Raw genomic sequence first — 24,671 nt, 5'->3', positions numbered from 1 at the left:
AATTAACTCAGCAAAGTGTAAGGATAGAGAAAGGTCATTTCTCTCTAGAAGCAGGTAAGCATTAGGACAAGCCAAATCTGAGAACCTTTCTCTCTTTTCAATTGTTCACCCACATTTCTTTCCTTTGCTCTTTTGAATGTGACATGCTTTCTTTTTGCTAGTTTTCTTTTTCATTTCCTGGGGGTTTCAAAGGAGAAAGCAGGACTTTCCATATTGTTCCAGGAATTCTTTTCTGCCCAAGCAATGTTTGCCATTTGGTTGGAAGGACTCAACTGTAAAATTTTTTTTTTTCTTCTTCTTAGATAATTTCACAGGGAATTGGTAATAATAAGTTATACCTGGCTTTAGGAACTGAAGTTAGAGTTTATAATAGAGAGCAAAAAAGAAGTGCCCTTTAGAAAATTGTATCGTATAATTTAAATTTTGCCTTACTTGCTCATTTTAAACTTCTTTGAAGAAGTTTGAAAGATTCTGATGAAAGAAAAAAGTCATACACATTTTTTTGTTACTACAGGTAAAAAAAAATCCTGCATTTATTCCTTTTTTGCTTCATGACAGTATTTAATACTCACAAGCCACGTGAAGTCCGAGAAATCCACAGTTATCTACTATGATTCATTTTGTTCAAAGGTTTTAGAGATGTACTCTCTGAATTTAATAATCCACTGTGTTAAATACCTAGAAGTTATATTTGATCACTTTAATTCATATTATGAATCTTCATTATTCACTTGGTTTTTTTCTCCCCTTAAATGATATTTTAGGTGGCTTGCCACATACTGTAACTGGCATAATAGTTAATTTCACTGGCATAATAGTTAATTTCACTGAAAGCCCTATTCAAAAAATTTGAATTTGATATGACTTTCCTTGCCCCCAAATTTTCTCCTTTATGTAGATGAAAGGATATGCCCAGGTAAACTTCTTTAGGTGTCCATGGCAATGATTAGAATGGTAGATCTGTTGCACCACTTCTGATATTTGATTGGACCAGTTGTTTTCACTTAAATCCTTCCAGACAAAGCAGAGATGGGTAGACAAGATAATCATCTGAGTTATCCCCGTCACAGTCGGGCTGATTCTTACTGAGAGAGAGCGTGAGATCCAGAAGACAGTGTGCGTATATGGTCTGGAAGTTGAGCATACTACCGCCTCACCTTTCCCCAACATAAGCATTTGGGGCATTTGGAAGATTTAGAAGTTTATCCAAGAGGAAGGAAAAAAAAAAAAAAGAGAGAGAGAGACCTGTTTTGATTGGTGATGGTGAAGATGGGGGAGACAAAATTCCAAGGAGAAAGAGTCATCACTAACGGTCTTCACTGTGGTCTGTTGATTCGGGGATATATTTCTTAGAAAGTCTCTTTGTTCTTTTTGAATTTGTTTGTTTCCTTTTACAAACAGTAACACTAGGAAGACTCTTACAAAATCTGTGGGAGATAATGCACTAGGAAACTGAAATTACTCTGTAGAAGCCGTATGATGAGGAGTGTGATATTCATGGAATTCATGAGGAAAAACACCTTAAATTTACACAGCAGATTGCTTCCATATAACTCAGAGCAGTTTTTACAACGAGAAAAAGGAGACATGTTCTCTGACTCAGCGTTGAGGAGAACAACATAGGGACTGCTGTTAATTACTGTTTGTATACGGACGGGAAGATGGGCACGTGGAGTGGGGAGGAGATGGAGAACCCTGGGAACTGGGAACTGTGGGCCTGGTCCTGGCTTTTGTGCCACCCATGGGACCTTGGCAAGTCATTTAAACCTCTCTAAATCCAAGTTTCTCATTTTTAAAGTTGAACTTCATGATTTCAGAGTTTTCCAGATTATTACTTTTTATGGTTTATTTATAGTGTCAGGAAGGAAAAGGTGAGTTTTCCAGAGAGCTAAAACCTACCTTTTTGTGCCTCAGAAACTTGTTTTTATCTAACCGGATGCATGTATTATTCAGTGGATTGCACACTTCTCATCTGCCTTCTGAAACAGAGAGCACTAAATTTAACTTTTGCTGAATGACTCAAGGTTTTGCTATGAACTACGATATAATAACTGGGATATAGCATATTAATATGATATGTTCCTCTTGGGGAGCACAGAGGTATGTGGATGTGCCTCAAAACCAAAGGACACGGTAACACTATACTTTTCACAAAAATGATTGTGTTGGTTCTGATTTTTTTTTTTAATGCTGCTTTCTAAATATCACTTCCTTCTGTTTCCATTGTCTGTCTTGAGCTGTCCTTTTCTGTGTTCCACCTTGCTGCTTCTAATGGGCTAGGAACCGGGAGCTGTAGGTGAAGCAAGTTGGAGTTAGGTCTGAAGTTTGGGCAAATAGTCGCAGGTGAGGTTTCTGGAGGGACTCCAGCGTGTGAAGGTTTGGAGGCTTCCTCGGGTCACTGCCTGAGGCCTTTGGGGTGTTCTGTGTTGCAGTAAGAGACCCTTGGATAAAGTGTCCGGCTCTTCTTGTTTATGGAATGATCTAATGTTTGTGACCATCCTTCCGGGGTAGAAAGTAAGACTGGGAGCTGGGCAGAAATGACATAGCCCAAGGGACTAAAAAGGGCTCAAAAATAGAAAAGGTCACTGAGAGGGCAGATGTGTGGGTCTGTGAGAGTATCCAGGAGATGGACAGACAGGGCTAAGTCATGTTTGTAGGGCATCCCACAAGGTCATCTTGTTCACAGCCTTGACTTGCCAGCCATTCTCCACCATGACCTCCCATTTCCACCTTCTTTAGATGAAGCCTGTACAGGGGGGTCTACTGTGGTAAGGTTAATTTAGGACCCCTGGATCCTGAACTTCCAGTTAATTGTTATTCTATTGATCCTCAGGACCACTTGCCCCGGTGGACTGAGAAAATGTACATTGGTTATTCATTTTCTGTATATTTACAAGTAAACACCACTTTATTAGCTTGCAAAATTCAGTGTTGTCCATTTTAGCATAAACTTGGACACTGACTAATTTGTGCTTCTTTAATCTGCAAGCTTGGCAATTTGGGGCAGCCTCTTCCCTTTCGCATCCTCCCTCCCCATGACCTCACCCCTCCCATCCAGCAAAGCCAAGAATGTTATTTTAGGCTGTAGGAACTATATTAAAAAATACCACTGGGTTTCTCTAAGCTTTTCTGAAGTTTTTAAATAAATAAATAAATAAGGATCACATGGGCCAGTCTCCCATGAGGCTGTTTTTGCTGTGTTTTCTGGGCACTCATGGAAGGATAGCAGTCAGGCCTGGTGCTATCCTGGCACCACAGCTGCCTGGCCCAGGAAGGGGATAGGAACTCATCCTAGGGAGGAGGGAGCCAGGAGCGTCCAATATATGTCACTGTGGCTTCAGCCAGGATCATGAAGCTGTGGGGAAAGCCAGGAGATGGTCAGTAATTAGAGAAATAGAACCATGCTACCTCTTCTGGCATGGGAGTTAAGTGAGCAACCGTGTCCCACTTGTGTTGGAATTTTCCTCTCTTTTAACACCATCGGGAGGCATGAGGATGGGCACAGTGTGGAAGCAACTTCTGCTGTCTTCCCTTATAAGGCTGGCCCTCCTCACTTCTTGAAAAATACTGTCATAATCTCACTCAGGATTCTGGAATCACAGTCCTTGTAACAGTGTAGCCTGTGGCCTTGTCTATCCACGGCTTTGCACTGGCTTCTTCTTTATTGATCTGGGCTGATAATCATGCAGTCTGTTGGGCTGGTTCTAATTATTTTGGCTGTCTTAATTATGGGATTGTGCATGAATTGTTGTGTTCAAATAATTTCTCAGCAAAAAAAGGAATTGAACCAGCTCAAGAGTCCCTGCGTCTACCTTGTTCCTATCTGCTTCTGCCTCTAGCCCTTTGTGTCATGTTAAATGAATCATTTTGCTTCCTTGTTTTTTATTTTCCTCTCTGTGAACAGGGAGAGAATGATATTTATCTTGTGGCTTAAGATTTAGGGTCACTAAACATCATGCATTCACGAAATGTTAATTGTTGCCATCAGTGTGATAGGATGGTTCATGCTGTCTCTGTGGTTTATATCTTTCTTTCTTTCTTACTATGAACTTTCATTAACATGTGCTCGTTATAGAAAATACAGAAAACTGCAAAGAAGAAAACAAAAATCAACTGTAGCCCTCCAACTTACTTATATAATCCTGTTCACAGTTTGATTTCTTTTCATCCAGTTTTTATGCAAATATATAAAGACATATGTATATATATATATTTACTTTTATGTTATATGGGAGTATAGTTGATTTACACTGTTGTATTAGTTTCAGGTATACAGCAAAGTGATTCAATTCTACATATACATGTATCCATTCTTTTTCAAGTCCTTTTCCCATTTGGTTGTTACATAATATTGAGCAGAGTTCCCGGTGCTATACAGTGGGTCCTTGTTGGTTATCCATTTTAGATATAGCAGTGTGTACATGTCAACTCCAAACTCCCTAACTGTCCCTTCCTCCCACCCTTCCACCCTGGTCACCATAAGTACAGAGACATATTTAGATAATATGATATACTGCCTTGTATCCAGGATTGAGCCACAAGAGTTTTCCAGTTTCAATCTTTTTTTAATATCTGCAGAGTATTTTAGTGGACTCATAGCCTTCTAGGTAACTAATCTTTCCGACTCTTGTCTCTCCACCTATCCCCTTTTTTGTCTGCCTGACCGAATCATCTACTGGAGAGAAAACTTGATCCTATCACTTCCCTGCTTAAACCCTTCTGTGCTTCCTGATAACTTGCTGGTTGAGGCCTTGCATCATGGGGGAGGGAGCTTTTCCTGTTTGGTCTCTGATAGGAGACCTCATCCAGCAAGTTATCAGGAAGCACAGAAGGGTTTAAGCAGGGAACTGATAGGATCAAGTTTTCTCTGACAACCTCCCCTCTGACTTCCCTGGTGGCTCAGATGGTAAAGCGTCTGCCTGTAATGTGGGAGACTTGGGTTTGATCCCTGGGTTGGGAGGATCCCCTGGAGAAGGCAATGGCAACCCACTCCAGTACTCTTGCCTGGAAAATTCCATGGACAGAGAAGCCTTGTAGGCTACAGTCCATGGGGTCGCAAAGAGTCGGACACAACTGAGCAACTTCACTTCAACCTCCCCTCTTGGCTCTTTATTTCTCATCATGCTCCATCTCACACAGTACTGAACCTCCTATCAGTCCCTGTAAACACTCCTTGCCTCTCTGCCTTCCCTTTTGCTATTCTTCTGTCTGGAATGCCCATTGCTGCCTCTAATGTCACCACCCCTGTGACCTGGCTGACTCTGGCTCTGTTTTAAGATTCACCGCAGGAGATATTCTCTGCTTTCCCCTGGTTGGGAACCTGTTTCTCTGGGCAGTTCTGGAGACACCTGCTTGTATCTCCACTCAAATGACTCTGCGCCTGCTCCCATCCATTCTCCACACTAGGGGAAAAAAGGGAAGTGTTTTCTGGCTTTTTTTCTTTTTTTTTTTTTTAATCGATTCGCATTATCGATTCTGATCTTTTACAATCTGGGTTGGTTCCACTGAGGCTCACAGTGGAGTTTCACAGTGGAGATCCACCTTCAGGCTCTCTGTGATCTAGCCTCCACCTCCCCTCTGGTACCATCTTCCCTGACACCTCCTCGGCCTCTGCACTCCAGTCCCACAGGCCTCCTTCTTCAAAGCCCTGGTGTGTGCCTTTCCTTCTGCTCCACAAGGATAATCCTGCTCATCCTCGAGACCTCAGTGTGCTTGAACTGTCTCCACCTTGTCTTCAGCACTCAGACACCCTCCTCTATGGTTTCCAGTCACTGCGTGCGTCTCCTTTATGTCAGAGTCATAATTTTGCAGCTGCTTGTCCTATTAATTTCAACAATGCCACTGGCCTTCACTAGACTCCCTGAGGGTAAGACTTGTGTTTGTTTTCACTTATAGGTAGAATTGGATTGAAGGGAAGTCACAAGGTTCATTTGCTGATGTTAGAACTGTTCCCAACACATCAAACTAGATAAGGCCAGGTCAGTCCCATGCCCCCAGGTGGGGGCAATGCAGGAGGTGATCAAGTATCAAAAGTACCTGTGCTCCCTATGCTAAGTCGCTTCAGTCGTGTCCGACTCTGTGTGACCCCATAGAGGGCAGCCCACCAGGCTCCCCCGTCCCTGGGATTCTCCAGGTGAGAACACTGGAGTGGGTTGCCATTTCCTTCCTCCCTATAGTCCTTGGAATAGCCTGTGAAATCAAAGGTAGCAGGGGGTGGGGCCGTAATTTAATGTTAAGCCAATTGCGAGGAGAGGGTGCTGAGTGGAATGAAGAACATGCCGGCCCAGGCTGTCTATTGGGAGCTGATGGATTACCTGGTGTGTGGTAGTGGAGGGGTGTGTGTGTGTGTGTGTGGGTCTGTCTGTCTGTCTGTCTCAGGGTGTATTTTGGCAGCTGGCCGGCTCTCTTTATGTTTTTAAGCCAGCCAGGCAGCTAAGTGGTGCAGCCAGAAGCAGGGAGCACTGCATGGGCTGATTTTATCTCTACATATCGGCGCTCCTGGGAGTTCATAGGGTTCTCTTAGTCCTTTTGTGTTGCCTGATAAAAGTGAGGGCTGCCAGGGTCCTCAGACGGTACTATGCTGAGTCCTGAGCAAGAAGCCTCCAGGTGCTCAGACCGGAGAAAACTCAGATACTTCTGAGCCTGGAGGAAGAATGGAAGTGGCCTTTCTGCTTCTAGTCCAGGGCTTTTAAGTTACCCCCAGAGGAGGCTGGGGGCTGTGGATGCCCTCAAACAGTGGCGATCTAGCCCTGGGCTTTGAAAAGCAGACAAAGGCAAAACCGAGGTCTCTGTAAAAGAGGATAATCCATAAAGGATGTTGCCAGAGAGTTTTAAAGCATTTCTTATGATTTTTCTTAAATTAGGTTTTTCTTTTAATTACCTAGTTATCCTTCAGAAACTTGGAACAGTCCCTGTCCTTATCAACATATTCCTTGTCAATTATGCGCAGGCTCAGGCTTATGGTGCTGAGGGTGATGCTTAAGTATGAGGCAGCTGGAAGTTTTTCCCCTTGGGTTGAGGAGAGTGATAGGAATGCTAATGGGCTATAGCTCTGGGCTGAGCTGGTAGCTGAAGGAGAGAACTCACTGAGCACAGGGCTAGGGGGCCGGGTGGGGAGCAAAGGAGAGGTTCATTGCTGCTGACCCGACTAAATGAGTAGGGGCTAAGGGTTAAACTGTAATTTTTGTCCTTCTGATCAACTCTGCCTACTTTCTGGATTCTTAGCGCCATATCCACAAATAGCTGATTGAAGTGATACTTAGCTGAACTGCCTATTGGCACTTTTTTTTTTTTTCCTGCCCGGTTGTCTGTGTCTTTTATTCTGACTGATGTAAAATTAGGACTGGAAACATTTGGTGGAGATGTTTGGATGAGATGTGGGCTGAAATCTGGCAGTGTGTATAAGTGTGTGTGTGTGTGTGTGTGTGTGTGTGTGTGTGTGTTATAAGGTGCAGTGAGGATCGTAGTAAATAAGGTACAGCCCTGGACTATATTCAGGTTATCTTGTCCTGTGCTCGTCCTCCAGTAAGGACTTGTGATGACCAGATGGGATAAGCAGAGGTGGAAACAGAGAATCACAGCTCTCCTTCACACTATCTCTGGAACTGGACAGAGGTGCATTTATGCTTCAGGATTAAGCATCCAATGGTTATTTTGGCTGCTTGGACTGTGTGGGTAGGTGGTTAGTTCTGGTAGGGGGAAGGATGGGACTTCAATTTAGAGTAGGGAGCTGGGGGGTGGGCCTTCCCTCCTCCTGCCCATTCCCCCTCCCAGCCCCCACAGAGATTCCCATCAGAGGTGAGTTCTGCTTGGTCAAGGGGGAAGTTTATCGTTTCCATTTTCATTTTAGGTATTGAACCCCAACACCCCCCACCCCCGCCCCGTCACTGGATTTGGGACCCATGTGTGTCCAGGGCTCTGAGATGGAATCTCTGCCTTGAATGGCCCTTCTGCCCCTCCCATCCTTTCTACACCTTCCTTTCTCTCCCCAGCTACTCCTGTGCCCCTTTTGTTTTTCCTCTGCCTCTGTAAGCGCCTGAAAACCTGTTCACCGAGCAGGGAAAGAAGTTTTGCCTGCAGAGCTTTGCATAATGGTTTCCTTCGGTCTTTGTGTCTGCTTCCTTGTGGGTAAAGGGCAGTATGAGAGCAAAGAGGATGGACATACACACATTAATATTACAATAAAAGCAATGCCATATGTCCATCCATGCCTGCCTGCTTTGTCCTTGTTCATGTAAGAGGACTAATTAGTTATGATCAGATGTGGTCAGATATGATCACAGTGACGCTCATCTGACAGAGTTTGTTAAGATATCTAAGAACTGGTTTTGGAAGCAGATGCAAATTCAGTGCCAGCTCTGTCGCTTGTTAGCTGTGGGACTTCAGGCAGATTATTGAACCGCTGAGCCTCTGTTTTCCCCTCTGTATAACAGAACCTATCTCATGGGAGAAATGTGGGTTAAGCTCTCAGCATAGACCCTGGCACAGAACAAGTCCTTTGTAAACTATCATCATCACCATTTAGTCGTGTGGCCTAAGGCAGACCACTGTGCCCTCTTTGTGAAAGGGACAGGATAGGTGCCTTATGTACCTTATAAGGATGCATGAGAAGGCACGTTGACTATAGCATCACAGGCTATATAATAAATAAGAGCATGATTATCATTTTCCTATAACTGCACTATAGCAGTTCTGGGGGGTCTCAACAGTGTGCTATCTGGCTGCAGATTTGTGTCATGATTTAGAAATGCCCATGGAACTGTTGGAAGAGCCAGAACTCATGGGAAATAGTGTAAAAGCTGCTGGATACAGGGGGATCTTGCCCTGCCTATTGTCTTCCTGCTGCTGCTACAAATGACTTGGAGATTTGGCTTCTTCTGCCATAAGGTTCTTGCCCCTGGAAGGTGGTCAGTGCCATCCTCAGCTCTTGTTGGAGTGAATCATTGATAATTCATCCAATTTGGAGATTTTCTTGCTCCTTTGCTTCCTGCCTCTGGAACCTACCAGGCCACCTAACTATGAGAGGTGGACTGAAACTGTAAAGGGAGTGAAGTTCAAAACTGTCAGTTTTGCTTAAAATTGCTTCAGTTCAGTACAGTTCTGTTGCTCAGTCGTGTCTGACTCTTTGCAACCCCATGAACCTCAGCACGCCAGGCCTCCCTGTCCATCACCAACTCCTGGAGTTTACCCAAACTCATGTCCATTGAGTCAGTGATGCCATCCAACCATCTCACCTTCTGTCATCCCCTTCTCCTCCTGCCCCCAATCTTTCCCAGCACCAGGGTCTTTTCCAATGAGTCAACTCTTCGCATGAGGTGGCCAAAGTATTAGAATTTCAGCTTCAACATCAGTCTTTCCAATGAACACCAAGGACTGATCTCCTTTAGGATGGACTGGTTGGATCTCCTTGCAGTCCAAGGGACTCTCAAGAGTCTTCTCCAGCACCACAGTTCAAAAGCATCAATTCTTCAGCACTCAGCTTTCTTTATAGTCCAACTCTCACATCCATATACGACTACTGGAAAAACCATAGCCTTGACTAGATGGACCTTTGTTGAAAAAGTAATATCTCTGCTTTTTAATATGCTATCAAGGTTGGTCATAACTTTCCTTCCAAGGACTAAGCGTCTTTTAATTTCATGGCTGCAGTCACCATCTGCAGTGATTTTGGAGCCCCCCAAAATAAAGTCAGTCTCTGTTTCCAATGTTTCTCCATCTATTTGCCATGAAGTGACGGGACCGGATGCCATGATCTTAGTTTTCTGAATGTTGTGCTTTAAACCAACTTTTTCACTCTCCTCTTTCACTTTCATCAAGAGGCTCTTTAGTTCTTCTTCACTTTCTGCCATAAGGGTGGTGTCATCTGCATATCTGAGGTTATTGATATTTCTCCTGGCAATCTTGACTCCAGCTTGTGCTTCTTCCAGCCCAGTGTTTCTCATGATGTACTCTGCATAGAAGTTAAATAAGCCAGGTGACAATATACAGCCTTGACATACTCCTTTTCCTATTTGGAACCAGTCAGTTGTTCCAAGTCCAGTTCTAACTGTTGCTTCCTGACCTGCATACAGGTTTCTCAAGAGGCAGGTCAGGTGGTCTGGTATTCCCATCTCTTGAAGAATTTTCCACAGTTTATTGTGATCCACACAGTCAAAGGCTTTGGCATAGTCAAGAAAGCAGAAACAGATGTTTTCGTGGAACTCTCTTGCTTTTCTATAATCCAACGGATGTTGGCAATTTGATCTCTGGTTCCTCTGCCTTTTCTAAAACCAGCTTGAACATCTGTTCACGGTTCACATACTGCTGAAGCCTGGCTTGGAGAATTTTGAGCATTACTTTACTAGCGTGTGAGATGAGTGCAATTGTGTGGTAATTTGAGCATTCTTTTGCATTGCCTTTCTTTGGGATTAGAATGCAGTCCTTTTCCAGTCCTGTGGCCACTGCTGAGTTTTCCAAATTGGCTGGCATATTGAGTGCAGCACTTTCACAGCATCATATTTCAGGATTTGAAATAGGTCAACTGGAATTCTATCACCTCCACTAGCTTTGTTCATAGTGGTGCTTCCTAAGGCCCACTTAACTTCACATTCCAGGATGTCTGGCTCTAGGTGAGTGATCATACCGTCATGATTATCTGGGTCATGAAGATCTTTTTTGTACAGTTCTTCTGTGTATTCTTGCCACCTTTTCTTAATATCTTCTGCTTCTGTTAGGTCCATACCATTTCTGTCCTTTAGTGAGATCATCTTTGCATGAAATATTTCTTGGTATCTCTAATTTCCTTTAAGAGATCTCTAGTCTTTCCCATTCTATAGTTTTCCTCTATTTCTTTGCATTGATCACTGAGGAAGGCTTTCTTATTCTCTCCTTGCTCTTCTTTGGAACTCTGCATTCAAATGGGTATATCTTTCCTTTTCTCCTTTGCTTTTTGCTTCCCTTCTTTTCACAGCTATTTGTAAGGCCTCCTCAGACAGCCATTTTGCTTTTTTGCATTTCTTTTTCATGGGGATGGTCTTGATCCCTGTCTCCTGTACAATGTCACGAACCTCCGCCCATAGTTCATCAGGCACTTTGTCTATCAGATCTAGTCCCTTAAATCTATTTCTCACTTCCGCTGTGTAATCATAAGGGATTTGATTTAGGTCATACCTCAATGGTCTAGTGGTTTTCCCCACTTTCTTCAATTTAAGTCTGCATTTGGCAATAAGGATTTCATGATCTGAGCCACAGTCAGCTCCCGGTCTTGTTTTTGCTGACTGTATAGAGCTTTTCCATCTTTGGCTGCAAGGAATATAATCAATCTGATTTTGGTGTTGACCATCTGATGACATCCATGTGTAGAGTCTTCTCTTGTGTTGTTGGAAGAGGGTGCTTACTATGACCAGTGTGTTCTCTTGGCAGAACTGTGTTAGCCTTTGCCCTGCTTCATTTTGTACTCCAAGGCCAAATTTGCCTGTTACTCCAGGTGTTTCTTCACTTCCTACTTTTGCATTCCAGTCCCCTGTAATGAAAAGGAAATCTTTTTTGGGTGTGAGTTCTAAAAGGTCTTGTAGGTCTTCATAGAAGTGTTCAACCTCAGCTTCTTCAGTGTTACTAGTTGGGGCATAGACTTGGATTACTGTGATATTGAATTGTTTGCCTTGGAAAGGAACAGAGATCATTCTGTCATTTGTGAGATTACATCCAAGTACTTAGCCTGATCTTTACTTAGAAAAAGTTGAAGATATTGTTTTAAAATAGTTTATATGGTTTTTTGAAATTGATTTCAATCATCTGTGAAAGCCCAAGAGTACAACCCTGTCAGTTATCAAGCCAGCAATAGAACAGGCTCTCTCTTGAGATCCTAAGGGCTGGTTTTAAAGGGGCTTCTAGTTTCCATTTATCTTGATGTGTGTCTGTGACACATCCCAGCATAAATCCAGCAGCCCATCTGGTGAAGGGGACATGAGAACATTGTTCATGATAGTAAATATGTTTAGATTTTTTTCACGGTCTCAGCAGAGCTATTGCTCTTGTCTATATTTTCATAAATTAGCTCTACCAAACATTGCTTTCCTCATCTCCATGTATAGTAGCAGTTAGTCAATTCAGCTTGATCCAGGGCTTATCTTTATGGAGGAAACAAAGTTTTGAAAGTGTAGCTCAATTTGAAGAATTCTATGAAGGCACCTGGAAAGGGCCAAGAGTGCATTGTTTTTAAGGATAATTTGCCCTGGGACACTGCCAACCCACTCTACAGGAGGCAGCTTTTCTCCAGAAAGTTGCTCTTTTTTGAGTAGTTGGGGAATTGCTAAAGCCATCAGTATTATAGGTCATCATGTGGCAGGTCATTGGGCTTCCCTGGTGGCTCAGAGGTTAAAGCGTCTGCCTGCAATGCGTGAGACCCCAGTTTGATCCCTGGTTAGGGAAGATCCCCTGGAGAAGGAAATGGCAACCCACTCCAGTATTCTTGCCTGGAGAATCCCATGGAGGAAGGAGCCTGGTAGGCTACAGTCCACGGGGTTGCAAAGAGTCGGACACGACTGAGCTGCTTCATATTCATACTTCATATGTGGCAGGTGGGAGATTGCTCCCTCTCTCTCCCCATTCATCCTCCACTCTCTCCCCCTTCCCCCATTTTAGAGTTGTAGTTTGGTTTGATATTGTTAATTTTCAGTTTTTGTGGAACCATGTTCTAGATTCAGAAAGCAGGTTCTCCATCTAAAGGGCATTTGCTAAATGAATGTTGAATGAATGAGCAAATGAAATAAAGAATAAATGATGAGGTGATTGACTCTTGATGGCAAAAGATAGTGACTGACACACAGCCAGTATTTTTTTTTCCCCAAATGCTGGAGATGAGGATGAAATTCCTGCCATCTCTCAGGTCAGGACTCACCCTGTAATGGTCCTGCTTATGAAGAGGGTGGGAAGAGAGGGGTGTGAGTGGACACTGGCCTTTATGAAGCATCAGTTATGGACTAGGGAGTGTTAGAACACTCCATATATGTGACCTTGTTTGACCCTCATGAACAGTTCTATGAGATTGTATCACATCTGTTCTACAAATGAAATGGAGGCTCAGGGTAGGCAAGCGTATTGTTTAAATTACACAATGTGCTGGTTCCAAAGCTGATCTAGTTTGCACTCTTGCATGCAGCTTCTTTGTGGGGCTTCCCAGGTGGCTCAGCAGGTAAAGAATCAGCCTGCAATGCAGAGATGAAGGAGAGCAGGAGATGGATCCCGGGGTTGGGAAGATCCCCTGGAGAAGGGAATGGCAACCGACTCCAGTATTCTTGCCTGGAGAATCCCATCGACAGAGGGGCCTGGCAGGCTACAGTCCATAGGCTCACGAAGAGTCAGACATGACTGAAGTGACTGAGCACAGTACTGCGCATATTGCTTCTTATACACATAGATTAAATGCACACACAAAAAACTGCACATTCCCAAGTGTCTCCCAATATTTAGAGGATAAGGGTTTAACCTTCTGATTAAAAAATATATACTCATTGACATTCACATGAATTGAAAAAGTCCTGGGGAAGACAGCTTTATGTGCTTCCCACACTGACTGTTTGGTTGCCTTCTTGAGTCCAGGAGATTTTAACTTCAAGTATGTATTAACAACAGACCCAGGTACTATTAAGACAGCTATTGTCCAGAGTGTATTGATCTCTTTGAGGTCAGCGTGTTGTGACCAGAGCAGGAGTAACTAGAAATGACTGTTGGCCTGTCCCTGCAACATGGTATCCCCTGTGGGGCGAAGGGAAAATGCCACAGTGTGCGATGCTCCCGGATCCACTAGCTGATGGCTGTATTTGGTTTCACATGAGCCGGGGCTCAGGGAATAGGGAGAGGGAGCGGGTGTCGGTTACTAGTGCATCTGCCTTCTCTCCAGTGGTATAATCACTCCCTTGTTTCCCATACTGGCACCTCTGAGATGGAAAAAAAGAGGCCAGGACCTGTCTCTGCATTTCAGTTCTCTCATATCCTGCTAGAGAGAGCGGGTAGGGGAGGGAAGGGATGAGGGTGGGAGAGGGGGAGGAAGGGAGAAAGAGAGAGCGGTAGAGAGTGTCCAACTGGGCTAACACCCCCCATAAGCCACAGAAAATCACATCCTCTCTTCAGCCTCTAATCGTAAATCCCCAAGCCACCAGATACGTCCCTAATGGTGTGCCATGATGGTTCAAAACCGAGAATCCCTGGTTTGCAAGTTTTAAATGTTTGATTATGTTTTAGACCCAGCAATATAACTAAAGGAAAGTCAAATTCAGCAGACCAGTCATAACCCTAACCCAGTGATGGTGTCCACCTTTACACAGGACTGGGCCTGTTTGAACAGTATTATTTCTGGTTTTCTCCACTGTCACTTTAAAAAAAAATTTCCTGTGTTGATGTTCAGTATCTCTGCAGTAGGTTGAATCCATCAGACTCGGCATTGAACCATCCCTCTGGCATTGAACCCCAGAGATCATGTGTTTATCACAGTTCAAGGAACTCACCTGCGTCTTACCTTTAATAGTATGGCTGTCTGGGTTTGTTCAAAATAGCAGCAGTGGAAGTAGTAACAGTAGTAGTATTAACAATAGTAATAATAAGTGCACTAATAATATTACATGAGTATTGTATAAGTACTATATATTTAATCCTCTGTGAGATAGATGAACTGTCATTGTCTATATATTACAACAGAAGAAACTGATGCCCAGAGAGGCTAAGTAACTGGCCAAGGGCACATAGCTAGTGAGTGGTGAAGCCAGAATACAAATCCAGGCTGTCTGGCTCCAACAGAGTGAACACAAAGACAATTCCACACTGCTAAAAATTGATTCTCCACTAGTATTAATCATAAGTAATTATAGTAGAACAAGCTAGTATATTATAGAGAAAGAGTCTCAGCAAAGAATGACGTTCACACCTTTCAGGCACTTCCAGTATCCAACCTTCTTGCTCTTAGTTGCTTTTATAGAGTCTTATTCACCTTCATCTGGAAACTTCCTCTCTCCAGTGCAAGAGGCACCACGAGACTTACGGGCGCTTGAAAGGAGACTTCCAAAAGAAGATGTGCCATAAGGGAAAACAAACACCCGGTTTTGAAGACTTGGTGTAAAAACAAAGCACGTCAGATATCTCATTCATAATTTTCAAAATCTTGATTGCTTGTTAAAATATATTAAAATTAATATCCCCTGTTTATTTTTACAATGTGACTATTAGAAATTTTAAAATTATTTATGTGACTTGTGTTCCATTTCTACTGGACAGCAACACTATGGGTTTACTGATTTTATATCTTTTTCCCTTCAGTTCTGGACACTTCATGATGGGTTTGCCCTTCAGGACTGGTTTTGGTCATTTTAGGCTTAAAAATCAGCTTTAAGCCACTAGGCTTACTGTACTTAGTTTATTTATCTAAGTGAGAGCTGTTCATGGTGATTCAAAGAGGTGATGAGGAAACCCTTTCCTTTTTTCTGTTTAGCACCTAACTTCCCCTGAAATTTAATCTCTTAGGTAGGAACATGGTGGCCACCCTGCCCTGTGACCCCACAGTTGATCCTTCCTTTTAACCTGGGATGTATGCAGGCAGAGCTGGTGGGGAAAGAGTTCTTTTCTGCCCATGGGCCAGTTTTGGAATTCCAAGTTGCTTTTGAAATGTTTTAGGAAGCCATGCACTCTGTTCACCAGCCCTTTCACCTGCTAGAGGACCTGAAGTATCAGTTATACTGCATTCGTCAACAGCTGTGGCTGACGTACCTCTTAAACGTCACAGACCCAGAAGGGAAGTCACAGTCTGGCCTCTAAGGAATTTCAGATTTTTGAGGGAGGCAGACTTGCTGATTTGCTAGGAAATAAAGACTGAGTAATTAGAGCCAGATTGTGTGGCTCAGCCTCGAACATCAAAATAAAGCCAGAGAAGGGGGTGAGCTGCATGGGCCATGTGCTCAGAGAAGACTTTTTGAATGAAGACTTTGAGCCTTGAGGGCTTAGTAGGTTGTGGGTTGTTGTAAGGGGAAGGTTGGAGGTATAGGAAGAGATGGGACATGTCTGGGAGGGGTGGGGGGAGCCAGTGGGGACCAGTTACAGGTAAGTGAGCTGGGCGTCAGGGATAGAAGGTAGGGGCTTGTAACCTGGGCTCGACTCAGGGGGAAGCTGATGGTATGGTCTCAGAAGGAACAAGACAGAGTTGGACAATGAAAACTCTGAGCATATTGCTCTCAGAGTGCCCTGGAAATGTTCTTATCTTCTGTTTGCCTAAATGTGCAAGCTGCTACATTGGCACAGCTTTAAAGCTATCCATTATACAATTGTATGGCACCTACCTTGTGCAAGGCACCTTGTTTTCAAATAAATAGAGAATTCTAAAACAAATACAGTGTTACAGGATGGGAAGTAAAACTGTGTCCCACTTCAGTTCAGTTCAGTTCAGTCGCTCAGTCATGTCCTACTCTCTGCGACCCCATGAACTGTAGCACGCCAGGCCTCCCTGTCCATCACCAACTCCTGGAGTCTACCCAAACCCATTTCTATTGCGAAGTCTGCCCAAACCCATGTCTGTTGAGTCACTGATGCCATCCAACCATATCATCCTCTGTTGTCCCCTTCTCCTCCTGCCCTCTATCTTTCCCAGCATCAGGTCTTTTCAGATTAGTTGGCTCTTTGCATCAGGTGGCCAAAGTATTGGAATTTCAGCTTCAACATCAGTCCTTCCAGTGAACACCCAGGACTTATCTCCTTTAGGATGGACTGGTTGGATCTCCTTGCAGTCCAAGGGACTGTCAAGAATCTTCTCCAACACCACAGTTCAAAAGCATTAATTCTTCGGTGCTCAGCTTTCTTTATAGTCCAACTCTCACATCCATACATAACTACTGGAAAAACCATAGCCTTGACTAGACGGGACCTTTGTTGAAAAAGTAATGTCTCTGCTTTTTAATATGCTGTCTAGGTTTGTTATAACTTTCTTTCCAAGGAGTAAGCATCTTTTAATTTCATGGCTGCAATCACCATCTGCAGTGATTTTGGAGCCCCCCAAAATAAAGTCAGCCGCTGTTTCTCCATCTATTTGCCATGAAGTGACGGGACCGGATGCCATGATCTTAGTTTTCTGAATGTTGAGCTTTAAGCCAACTTTTTCACTCTCCTCTTTCACTTTCATCAAGAGGCTCTTTAGTTCTTCACTTTCTGCCATAAGGGTGGTGTCATCTGCATATCTGAGGTTATTGATATTTCTCCCGGCAATCTTGATTCCAGCTTGTGCTTCTTCCAGCCCAGTGTTTCTCATGATGTACTCTGCATAGAAGTTAAATAAGCAGGGTGACAATATACAGCCTTGATGTACTCCTTTTCCTATTTGGAACCATTCTGTTTTTCCATGTCTAGTTCTAACTGTTGCTTCCTGACCTGCATAGATTTCTCAAGAGGCAGGTCAGGTGGTCTGTATTCCCATCTCTTTCAGAATTTTCCACAGTTTATTGTGATCCACACAGTCAAAGGCTTTGGTAGAGTTATCAATTTAAAGAAACATATTAAGTTCATGATACTGTGAAAGACAGGTGGATGTAGCAGCAATCATAAAGGATCTCATATCCTACCTTACAGATGGGCACCTAAGGCTCCAGAGGCCCCACACCTTCGCACAGCAGGTTTATCTAAGAGTGGCATGCAGGGTGGGGTAGAAGGTGGGGAAATAGTGGCAGAGTGGCCAGTTAGCCAGCTAGCTGTTCAGGTGTGAAGTGAAGATTCGATAGGAGTCTTGAGAGGTGGTGAAGGAGGAGAGGAAACAAGAGAGCCACTGGTTAGACCATTGTACAGTCAGGTGTTTCATGAGTGTGTGTGTTTCTCTGTGCATTTGGGTTGATGTGCGATGCTCATTTAAGGCTCAGACTCCCAGGGTGTCTGATTGTTCTGGTGGTGAACACGGGCAGATGCCGAGAGATAACTCATAATCCAGTGCTGATGTTTACTGAGCCGTAGAGTGGGCCACATCCTGTGCTACATCTCTGTTTCTCTCAATAACCCCGTGAAGTATCTGCCATTGTTCCCACTCTTTTACAGATGAGGGAACTGAGTCTCAGAGAGGTTAAGTAATTTGCCCAAAATCGTACAGCTGGGGTTCAAGTCTGAGTCTGGCTGACCGCAAGGCCTTCAGCCACTGCATGTACTGCCTCGTCATTGATTGATGATTTTTTACAGCGTCTTCTGCTGTTTCTCACTTTCTCAGTCATTTAACCTAGAGTATGTGTTTCTGTAACTTAGCTCAGAATTTGATTCATTTCTCTTAAGCATCAGAAACAACAGAAATTCACCAGCCCCTAAGCCCCATTTTTAACCCTTGTGCAGCATAGTCTATGTATCTTATTCTGTGGTTTATCTCATCATTAGAGTGGCTCTGTTGGCCCTTTAAGAAGCTAATTAATCACTAAATATAGACCACGAGTTGTTCTTTTCAACCCCCTGCGTGTCTCTTCCCCCCATTGTGTGATGCCATCTGGTGCTATGATCTCATGCTTTTTGTGTTCCTTTCCAGAGAACCAGATTCATTGCTCTCTAAGCCCGGAAAGCCAGTTAATTTCAAAGTTTGCATGCATGGCTTTGAAAAAATTTGCATCGAATGCCTCCTTGTGGATTTTCACAGTATCACTCTTCAATATATCTCATGGAACTTCTATCTTGACCCCCCTCTATGTATATATGTATTCTTGTCTTTTTATCAAAAGAACTTTAATTTGTCTTTAGCAAACCATCAAGCAACTACAGATTTTTTCCTGTGTGATTTTCGTAAAGTTTCATTTTGTCAGTTTTACGTGTGTGCTATAGGAAATCAGAACTTAATAATATACTTTCCTTTTCAAATCGATTTGACTTTCTGCTGTGATGGTGGAACAAATGTTTAAAGGATATAAAAGAGCTAATGGCAGGCCTCTGACCCTACTGCTGATCTGTCCTTTCTCCATCTTTACTCCCACTTCTGCCTGAAATCTCGAATAATCTTTCAAGGGAGTGTAACTCCCAGGCTGTAGAGCATTTTCTTGCAAACTCAAGGAAGTTGCTCTGGATTCCCCACCATACTCCTAATCTTTGGGATTTTAGATGCTCCATTCAGACCGTGTCACTCTCCCCACTTCCTTTTTCTTCTCATTTCAGAGTTCTCGGCAGTTTAAATTTAGCCTGGAAGCCTCCTGGGGAAAGAAAGGTAATTTGGTTGCATGTGCGGTGCTTACCTCATCCCTGGCACGTGTGCGGAGCAGAACACTGGGCTGGCTGCCCGCCTCCTTTCTGCTACTGCCTCTGCCCCCTGGGATCACACCCATTTCCAGCAGGGATGGTGGAGGAAATGGGCTCTGAGAGTATTAGTAATGATGTTTAGCAAGGGACCAAACATTTTCTTAGCACAGGAGTTGGTAGAAGGCCAGCCCTCTGAGTCTGAGAGAATTTCTGCCCAGTCCAACCCCATATCTAGCCTTAAGCAGCTTCTGTGAGATGCAGGAAGGCTGAAGCCACTGAGTCAACCATGAGCCAATCCAGTCTCTGAAAAAATGTGTGTTGAAAGGTATGGAAAATGTACAGACAGAAGCCTCAATTTCGGTATCAGGTTTGTTTCCAAAAGAGCATATGCTTGTACTAAACTGAAAAATTTGTTTTTCACTTCAAACTGACAGTTCATTTAATAACTACAGTTCTTGAATTTATGATTACCAGCGGGGAAGGGTGAGAGGAAAGGATAGATTGGGAGTTTGGGATTAACGTGTATACACTCCTGTGTTTAAAATAAAATGCCTTTCCATGAAAACAAACTGACTACAGGTCTCACTACCCACAGAATTAAGAAACATTTCTAAAAGAGTAAGGATTCCTAACTTTTCTGAGTGAGCATTATGCAAAGTTTGGGTGACATCGTATATGTTAAAATTTGGTTATTGCTTTGTACTTTGTATTATTGCTTTGGTCTAGTTACTTTGTGAGCATCAGATTTTTCTTCCTATCTAATGGAATTAATAATACCTATTTTATATCTAGGTCTTATGAGAATTGGTATCAAATGATTTTTGACATATGCTTTTTTTTTTTTTTCATCTATGAGGTGGTTTCTGCACTTCATTCTATCGATAAGGCATAATATCTCAATTCATCTTCTTATGTTGAACCAACCTTACCATCCTGGCATAAATTGCATTTGGTCATGATGTTCTATCCTTTTTATATGTTGGTGAATTCAGTTTGCTAGTACTTTATTGTTGGAGAAGGAAATGGCAACCCATTCCAGTGTTCTTGCCTGGAGAATCCCAGAGACAGCGGAGCCTGGTGGGCTGCTATCTGTGGGGTCGCACAGAGTCGGACATGACTGAAGCGACTTAGCAGCAGCAGCAGCAGTACTTTATTGAGGACTTTTGACTACATAGTCATAAGAAATGTTTTGTAATATTCTTTTCTTGTGATGCCTTTGTTTTTTGTATCAGGGCAAAACTGGCCTCACCTAATGATTTGGGAATTGTTCCCTCCTCTTTTTTTTTTTTTTTTTTTAAGAGTTTATGAAACATGGTTAATTCTTCTTTAAACATTTGGTAAAGTTCACCAGTGAAGCTCTTTGGTTCTGGACTTTCCTTTGTGGGAATTTTTTTTTTTTTTTTGACTAAGTTGATAACTAACTCAGGCTCTTTAGTTGATATTGATCTGTTTACATATTCTGTTTCTTCTTGAGTGAGTTTTGGTCATTTGTGTCTCTCTAGGAAGTTCTCATATAATCTGTAGTATCTAATTTGTTGACATGTAATTTTTTCACAGTATTCTCTTGTTACCATTTTTTGTTTTTGTAAAGTGATGTCTTCTGGTTCATTCCTGAATGTAGTAACTCAAGTCTTCTCTCCTTTTGCCTTGAATGGTCTAGATAAGGATTTGTCAATTTTATTAATCTTTTCAAAGAATCAATTTTTTTAAAAAACTTTCTTCATTTTTCTAGTCTCTACTAAATTTAATTCTACCCTAATTATGTAATCTTTCCTGCTTTGAGTTTAGTCTGTTCTTCTCTTTTTAGTTCTTCAGATAGAAAGTCAGGCTGCTGAGTTGAGGCTTTCTCTTTTAATGTAGGCATTTACAGGTGTAAATTCCGTCTAAGCACTGCTTTAGCTGCATCTCATGCTGCTGCTGCTGCTAAGTTGCTTCAGTCGTGTCCGACTCTGTGCGACCCCATAGATGGCAGCCCACCAGGCTCTGCCGCCCCTGGGGTTCTCCAGGCAAGAACCCTGGAGTGGGTTGCCATTGCCTTCTCCAGTGCATGAAAGTGAAAAGTGAAAGTGAAGTCGCTCAGTCGTGTCCGACTCTTAGCAACCCCATGGACTGCAGCCCACCAGGCTCCACCGTCCCTGGGGTTCTCCAGGCAAGAACACTGGGGTGGGTTGCCATTGCCTTCTCCAAACTGCATCTCATAGATTCCCACATATTGTGATTTTGTTTTCATTAATCTCAAAGTGTTTTTAAACTTTCCTTGTTATTTCTTTTTGACTCATTCATTGTTTAGAAGTGTTACTTAATTTCCACAAATTTCTGAATTTCCAAAATTTCCTTCAGTTATTGATTTCCAATTTCACTATATTGCAGTCAGAGAACATACTTTGTATGACTTTTAAATGCATTGAGATTTATTTTATCGCATAAAATATGGTGTATGCTGGGGAGTGTACACTTGAAAATTACATGTATTCTGCTGCTTGGTGGGGTGTTCTGTAGATGCCTGTAGTTGGTTTATAGTGTTGTTCAAACCTTCTGTTTATTTCTTGACTCTCCACTGTTCTACCATTATTGAAAGTGGGGTGCTAAAGTCTCCAACTATTATTGTTGAATTGTCTATTTCTTTCTTTAATTATGTCAGTTTTTTTGAGTATTTTGGGGCTTTGTTGGTAAGCAGATAAAATGTGTTTAAAGTTGTTATATCTTCTTAGTGAGTTGACCCTTTTATCATTATAAAATGTCTTTCTTTGTCTCTAGTAACAGTTTTTGTCTTAAAGTCTAATTTTTTTGATATTAGTATAGAGTCTGAGTGAACTCCGGGAGTTGGTGATGAACAGGGAGGCCTGGCGTGCTGCGATTCATGGGGTCGCAAAGAGTCGGACACGACTGAGCGACTGAACTGAACTGATAGCTATTCCATCTCTCTTTCAGTGACTATTTTCATGGTGTATTTTTTCCATCTTTTGCTTCCAATCTACTTGTGTCTTTGAATCTAAAGTGTGTTTCTAGTCAGTATTACTGGAGAAGGCAATGGCACCCCACTCCAGTACTCTTGCCTGGAAAAATCCCATGGATGGAGGAGCCTGGAAGGCTGCAGTCCATGGGGTAGCTAAGAGTCGGACACGACTGAGTGACTTCACTTTCACTTTTCCCTTTCATGCATTGGAGAAGGCAATGGCAACCCACTCCAGTGTTCTTGCCTGGAGAATCCCAGGGACGGGGGAGCCTGGTGGGCTGCCGTCTATGGGGTCGCACAGAGTTGGACACGACTGAAGCGACTTAGCAGCAGCATCATCAGCAGCAGCAGTAGCAGCAGCAGCAGTGGGCATCACATAGTTGAATCATGTTATTTTACCTATAATGCAATCTCTGCTTTTGTTGGAATGTTTGGTCTATTTATATTTAAGGTAATTCCATTTATGTTTCCCTGTTTTGTAACATTACAGATGTTTTTGTTGTTTGCTTGTTTTTCCATGTGGATTCAGTTACCGTTATTTCATTCAGCCTGAAGGACTTCCTTTACTATTTCTTATAGAGCAGGTCTGCTAGTGACACATTCTCTGTTTTTGTTTAACTGGAAATGTCTTCATTTTCTGTTCATTCCTGAAGGATAACTTTGCTGCATTTAAAATTCTCGGTTGACAATCTTTCTTTCAGTGTGTTGAATATGTCATTCCACTCCCTCTGACCTCCATGGTTTCTGATGAGAAATCAGTTTCTAATCTTTTGAGGAGTCCTTACATACGATACATTGCTTTTTTTCTTGTAGTTTTCAAGAGTCTCCATCTTTGGCTTTCAACAGTTTGATGATGGTGTATCTGAATATGAGTTTATCCTTTTTTAACTTCATCAAACTTCTTAGGTGTATAGATTCATTTTTTTCATCAAATTTGGAAAAATTTTGACAATTATCTCTTCAAATATTCTTTTTGTCCCTTTTTCCTCTCCTCCTTTCTGGAACTCCCATTATATTCCTCAGACTGGATAATTCAATTGATCTATCTTTAAGTTGACTGATAATTTTTCCTGCCTGCTCAAAACTTTGTTGAGCCCCTCTAATAAATTTTTAAATTTCAGTTATTATACTTTTCAACTTTTGAATTTCTATTTATTTTTCTTTTCATACATTTCATTGCTTTACTGATATTCTCTATTTGGTGAGACATCATTCTCACGCTTGCCTTTAGTTCCTTGGACATGGTTTCCTTTAATTCTTTTAACATATTTAGAACATTTGATTTAAAGTCTTGGTTAGGGACTTCCCTGGTGGTCCAGTGGTTAAGACTCTGCTTTTCCACTGCAGGGGTCAGGGGTTCAATCCATGGTTGGGGAGCTAAGATCTCACCTGTTTGGCAGTGTGTTAAAAACAGAAAACAAAACCCGAGGAACAAAGCCTTGAACTGTGAAGTCTTGGTTAGGTAAATCCAGTGTCTGGGCCTCTTCAGCGATAGTTTCTATTGACTGACCTTTTTTTTCCTATGTGCGTGTGATATGTTCCTTTTCTGTGTTTGCTTTGTACTTTTTAATTGAAACTGGGCATTTAAAATTATATAGCAATTCTGGAAATTAGATTCTTCCTCCTGCTCTGAGTTTGTTATTGTTTTTTGTGTCAATTTTTTTTAAATTATTTTTTATTTTTAGTGACTCTACTGAACTAATTCTGTGAAGTCTGTATCCTTTGTCATATGTAGGCCCTAAAGTCTCTGCTTGACTAGCTTAGTGGGAAGCTAATGACTATACGGAAATGTCCTTAACCGCCTAGAATCAATAAGTTCCCAGTCTTTGCTGATGGGCAGTGTGTGTGTGTTGGGGCATGTCGTTCAACTCTGCTTTAGCCCTTCAGTTCCTGCTTACATAACATATATAAACACTGAACTTATATGGCTTATAGACCTCACAACCAAAGAGGAAAATAAAAGGGAGCTTTGAGCTTTTTATTTCCTTGGAGAAGGAAATGGCACCCCACTCCAGTACTCTTGCCTGGAGAATCCCATGGAGGGAGGAGCCTGTTAGGCTACTAGTCCAAGGGGTTGCAAAGAGTCGGTCACGACTGAGCAACTTCAGTCTCACTTTTGAGCTTTTTGGAGAATCTGTGGTTTCATAAGGAAAAGAAAAATAAGCTTCCAAAAAGCAGAGATAGTCTTGGGTAGTATTTTTCAGCTGCCTGTATCAGGATTACTCGGGATGTTTGTTAAAAGTCAGGTTTGTGGCTCCGTCCTAAATCTTTTGATTCAGAATATCTTTGGTGAGGTCCAGGGTCTGCATGTTAAACTATCTCCCCAGGTGATTCTTATGTACACTAATGACTGAGAAACTTAGATGATCCTGTAGGTGCCTTCATATCAGGGGCTAACTGACTCATGATATTAACTATGCTCAAATATTAATCTCCCTTTTCAATGTCTGATCTTTAAAAAAATTTCACGTTATTATTACATTTACTCAAAGTCTACCAATTAGAGATT

The 24,671-nt window shown here is 42.4% G+C and overlaps 1 protein-coding gene across 3 annotated transcripts in view; it reads left to right on the top strand.

Annotated features, from left to right (window-relative positions):
- Positions 1-24,671, top strand: part of TMEM178A (transmembrane protein 178A) — a 294,367-nt gene that overhangs the window by 253,163 nt on the left and 16,533 nt on the right. Inside the window, exon 1 of one of the 3 annotated variants that reach the window (XM_027966906.3) lies at positions 6,224-19,174. The exons of 1 other annotated variant lie outside the window; for it this stretch is intronic. In XM_027966906.3, coding sequence (XP_027822707.1) covers positions 19,072-19,174 — 103 coding nt within the window. In that variant the 5' untranslated portion in view covers positions 6,224-19,071. Of the gene's footprint in view, positions 1-6,223; positions 19,175-19,240; positions 19,532-24,671 lie in introns of those variants that run through there. One more of the 3 variants, XM_027966907.3, reaches the window with a different exon arrangement.

The sequence above is a fragment of the Ovis aries genome, chromosome 3, assembly GCF_016772045.2.
Source record: "Ovis aries strain OAR_USU_Benz2616 breed Rambouillet chromosome 3, ARS-UI_Ramb_v3.0, whole genome shotgun sequence".
NCBI classification, from domain to species: Eukaryota; Metazoa; Chordata; class Mammalia; order Artiodactyla; family Bovidae; genus Ovis; species Ovis aries.
The sequence above is the reverse complement of the archived record's forward strand: the minus strand, read 5'-3'. Positions and strand labels throughout refer to the sequence as shown.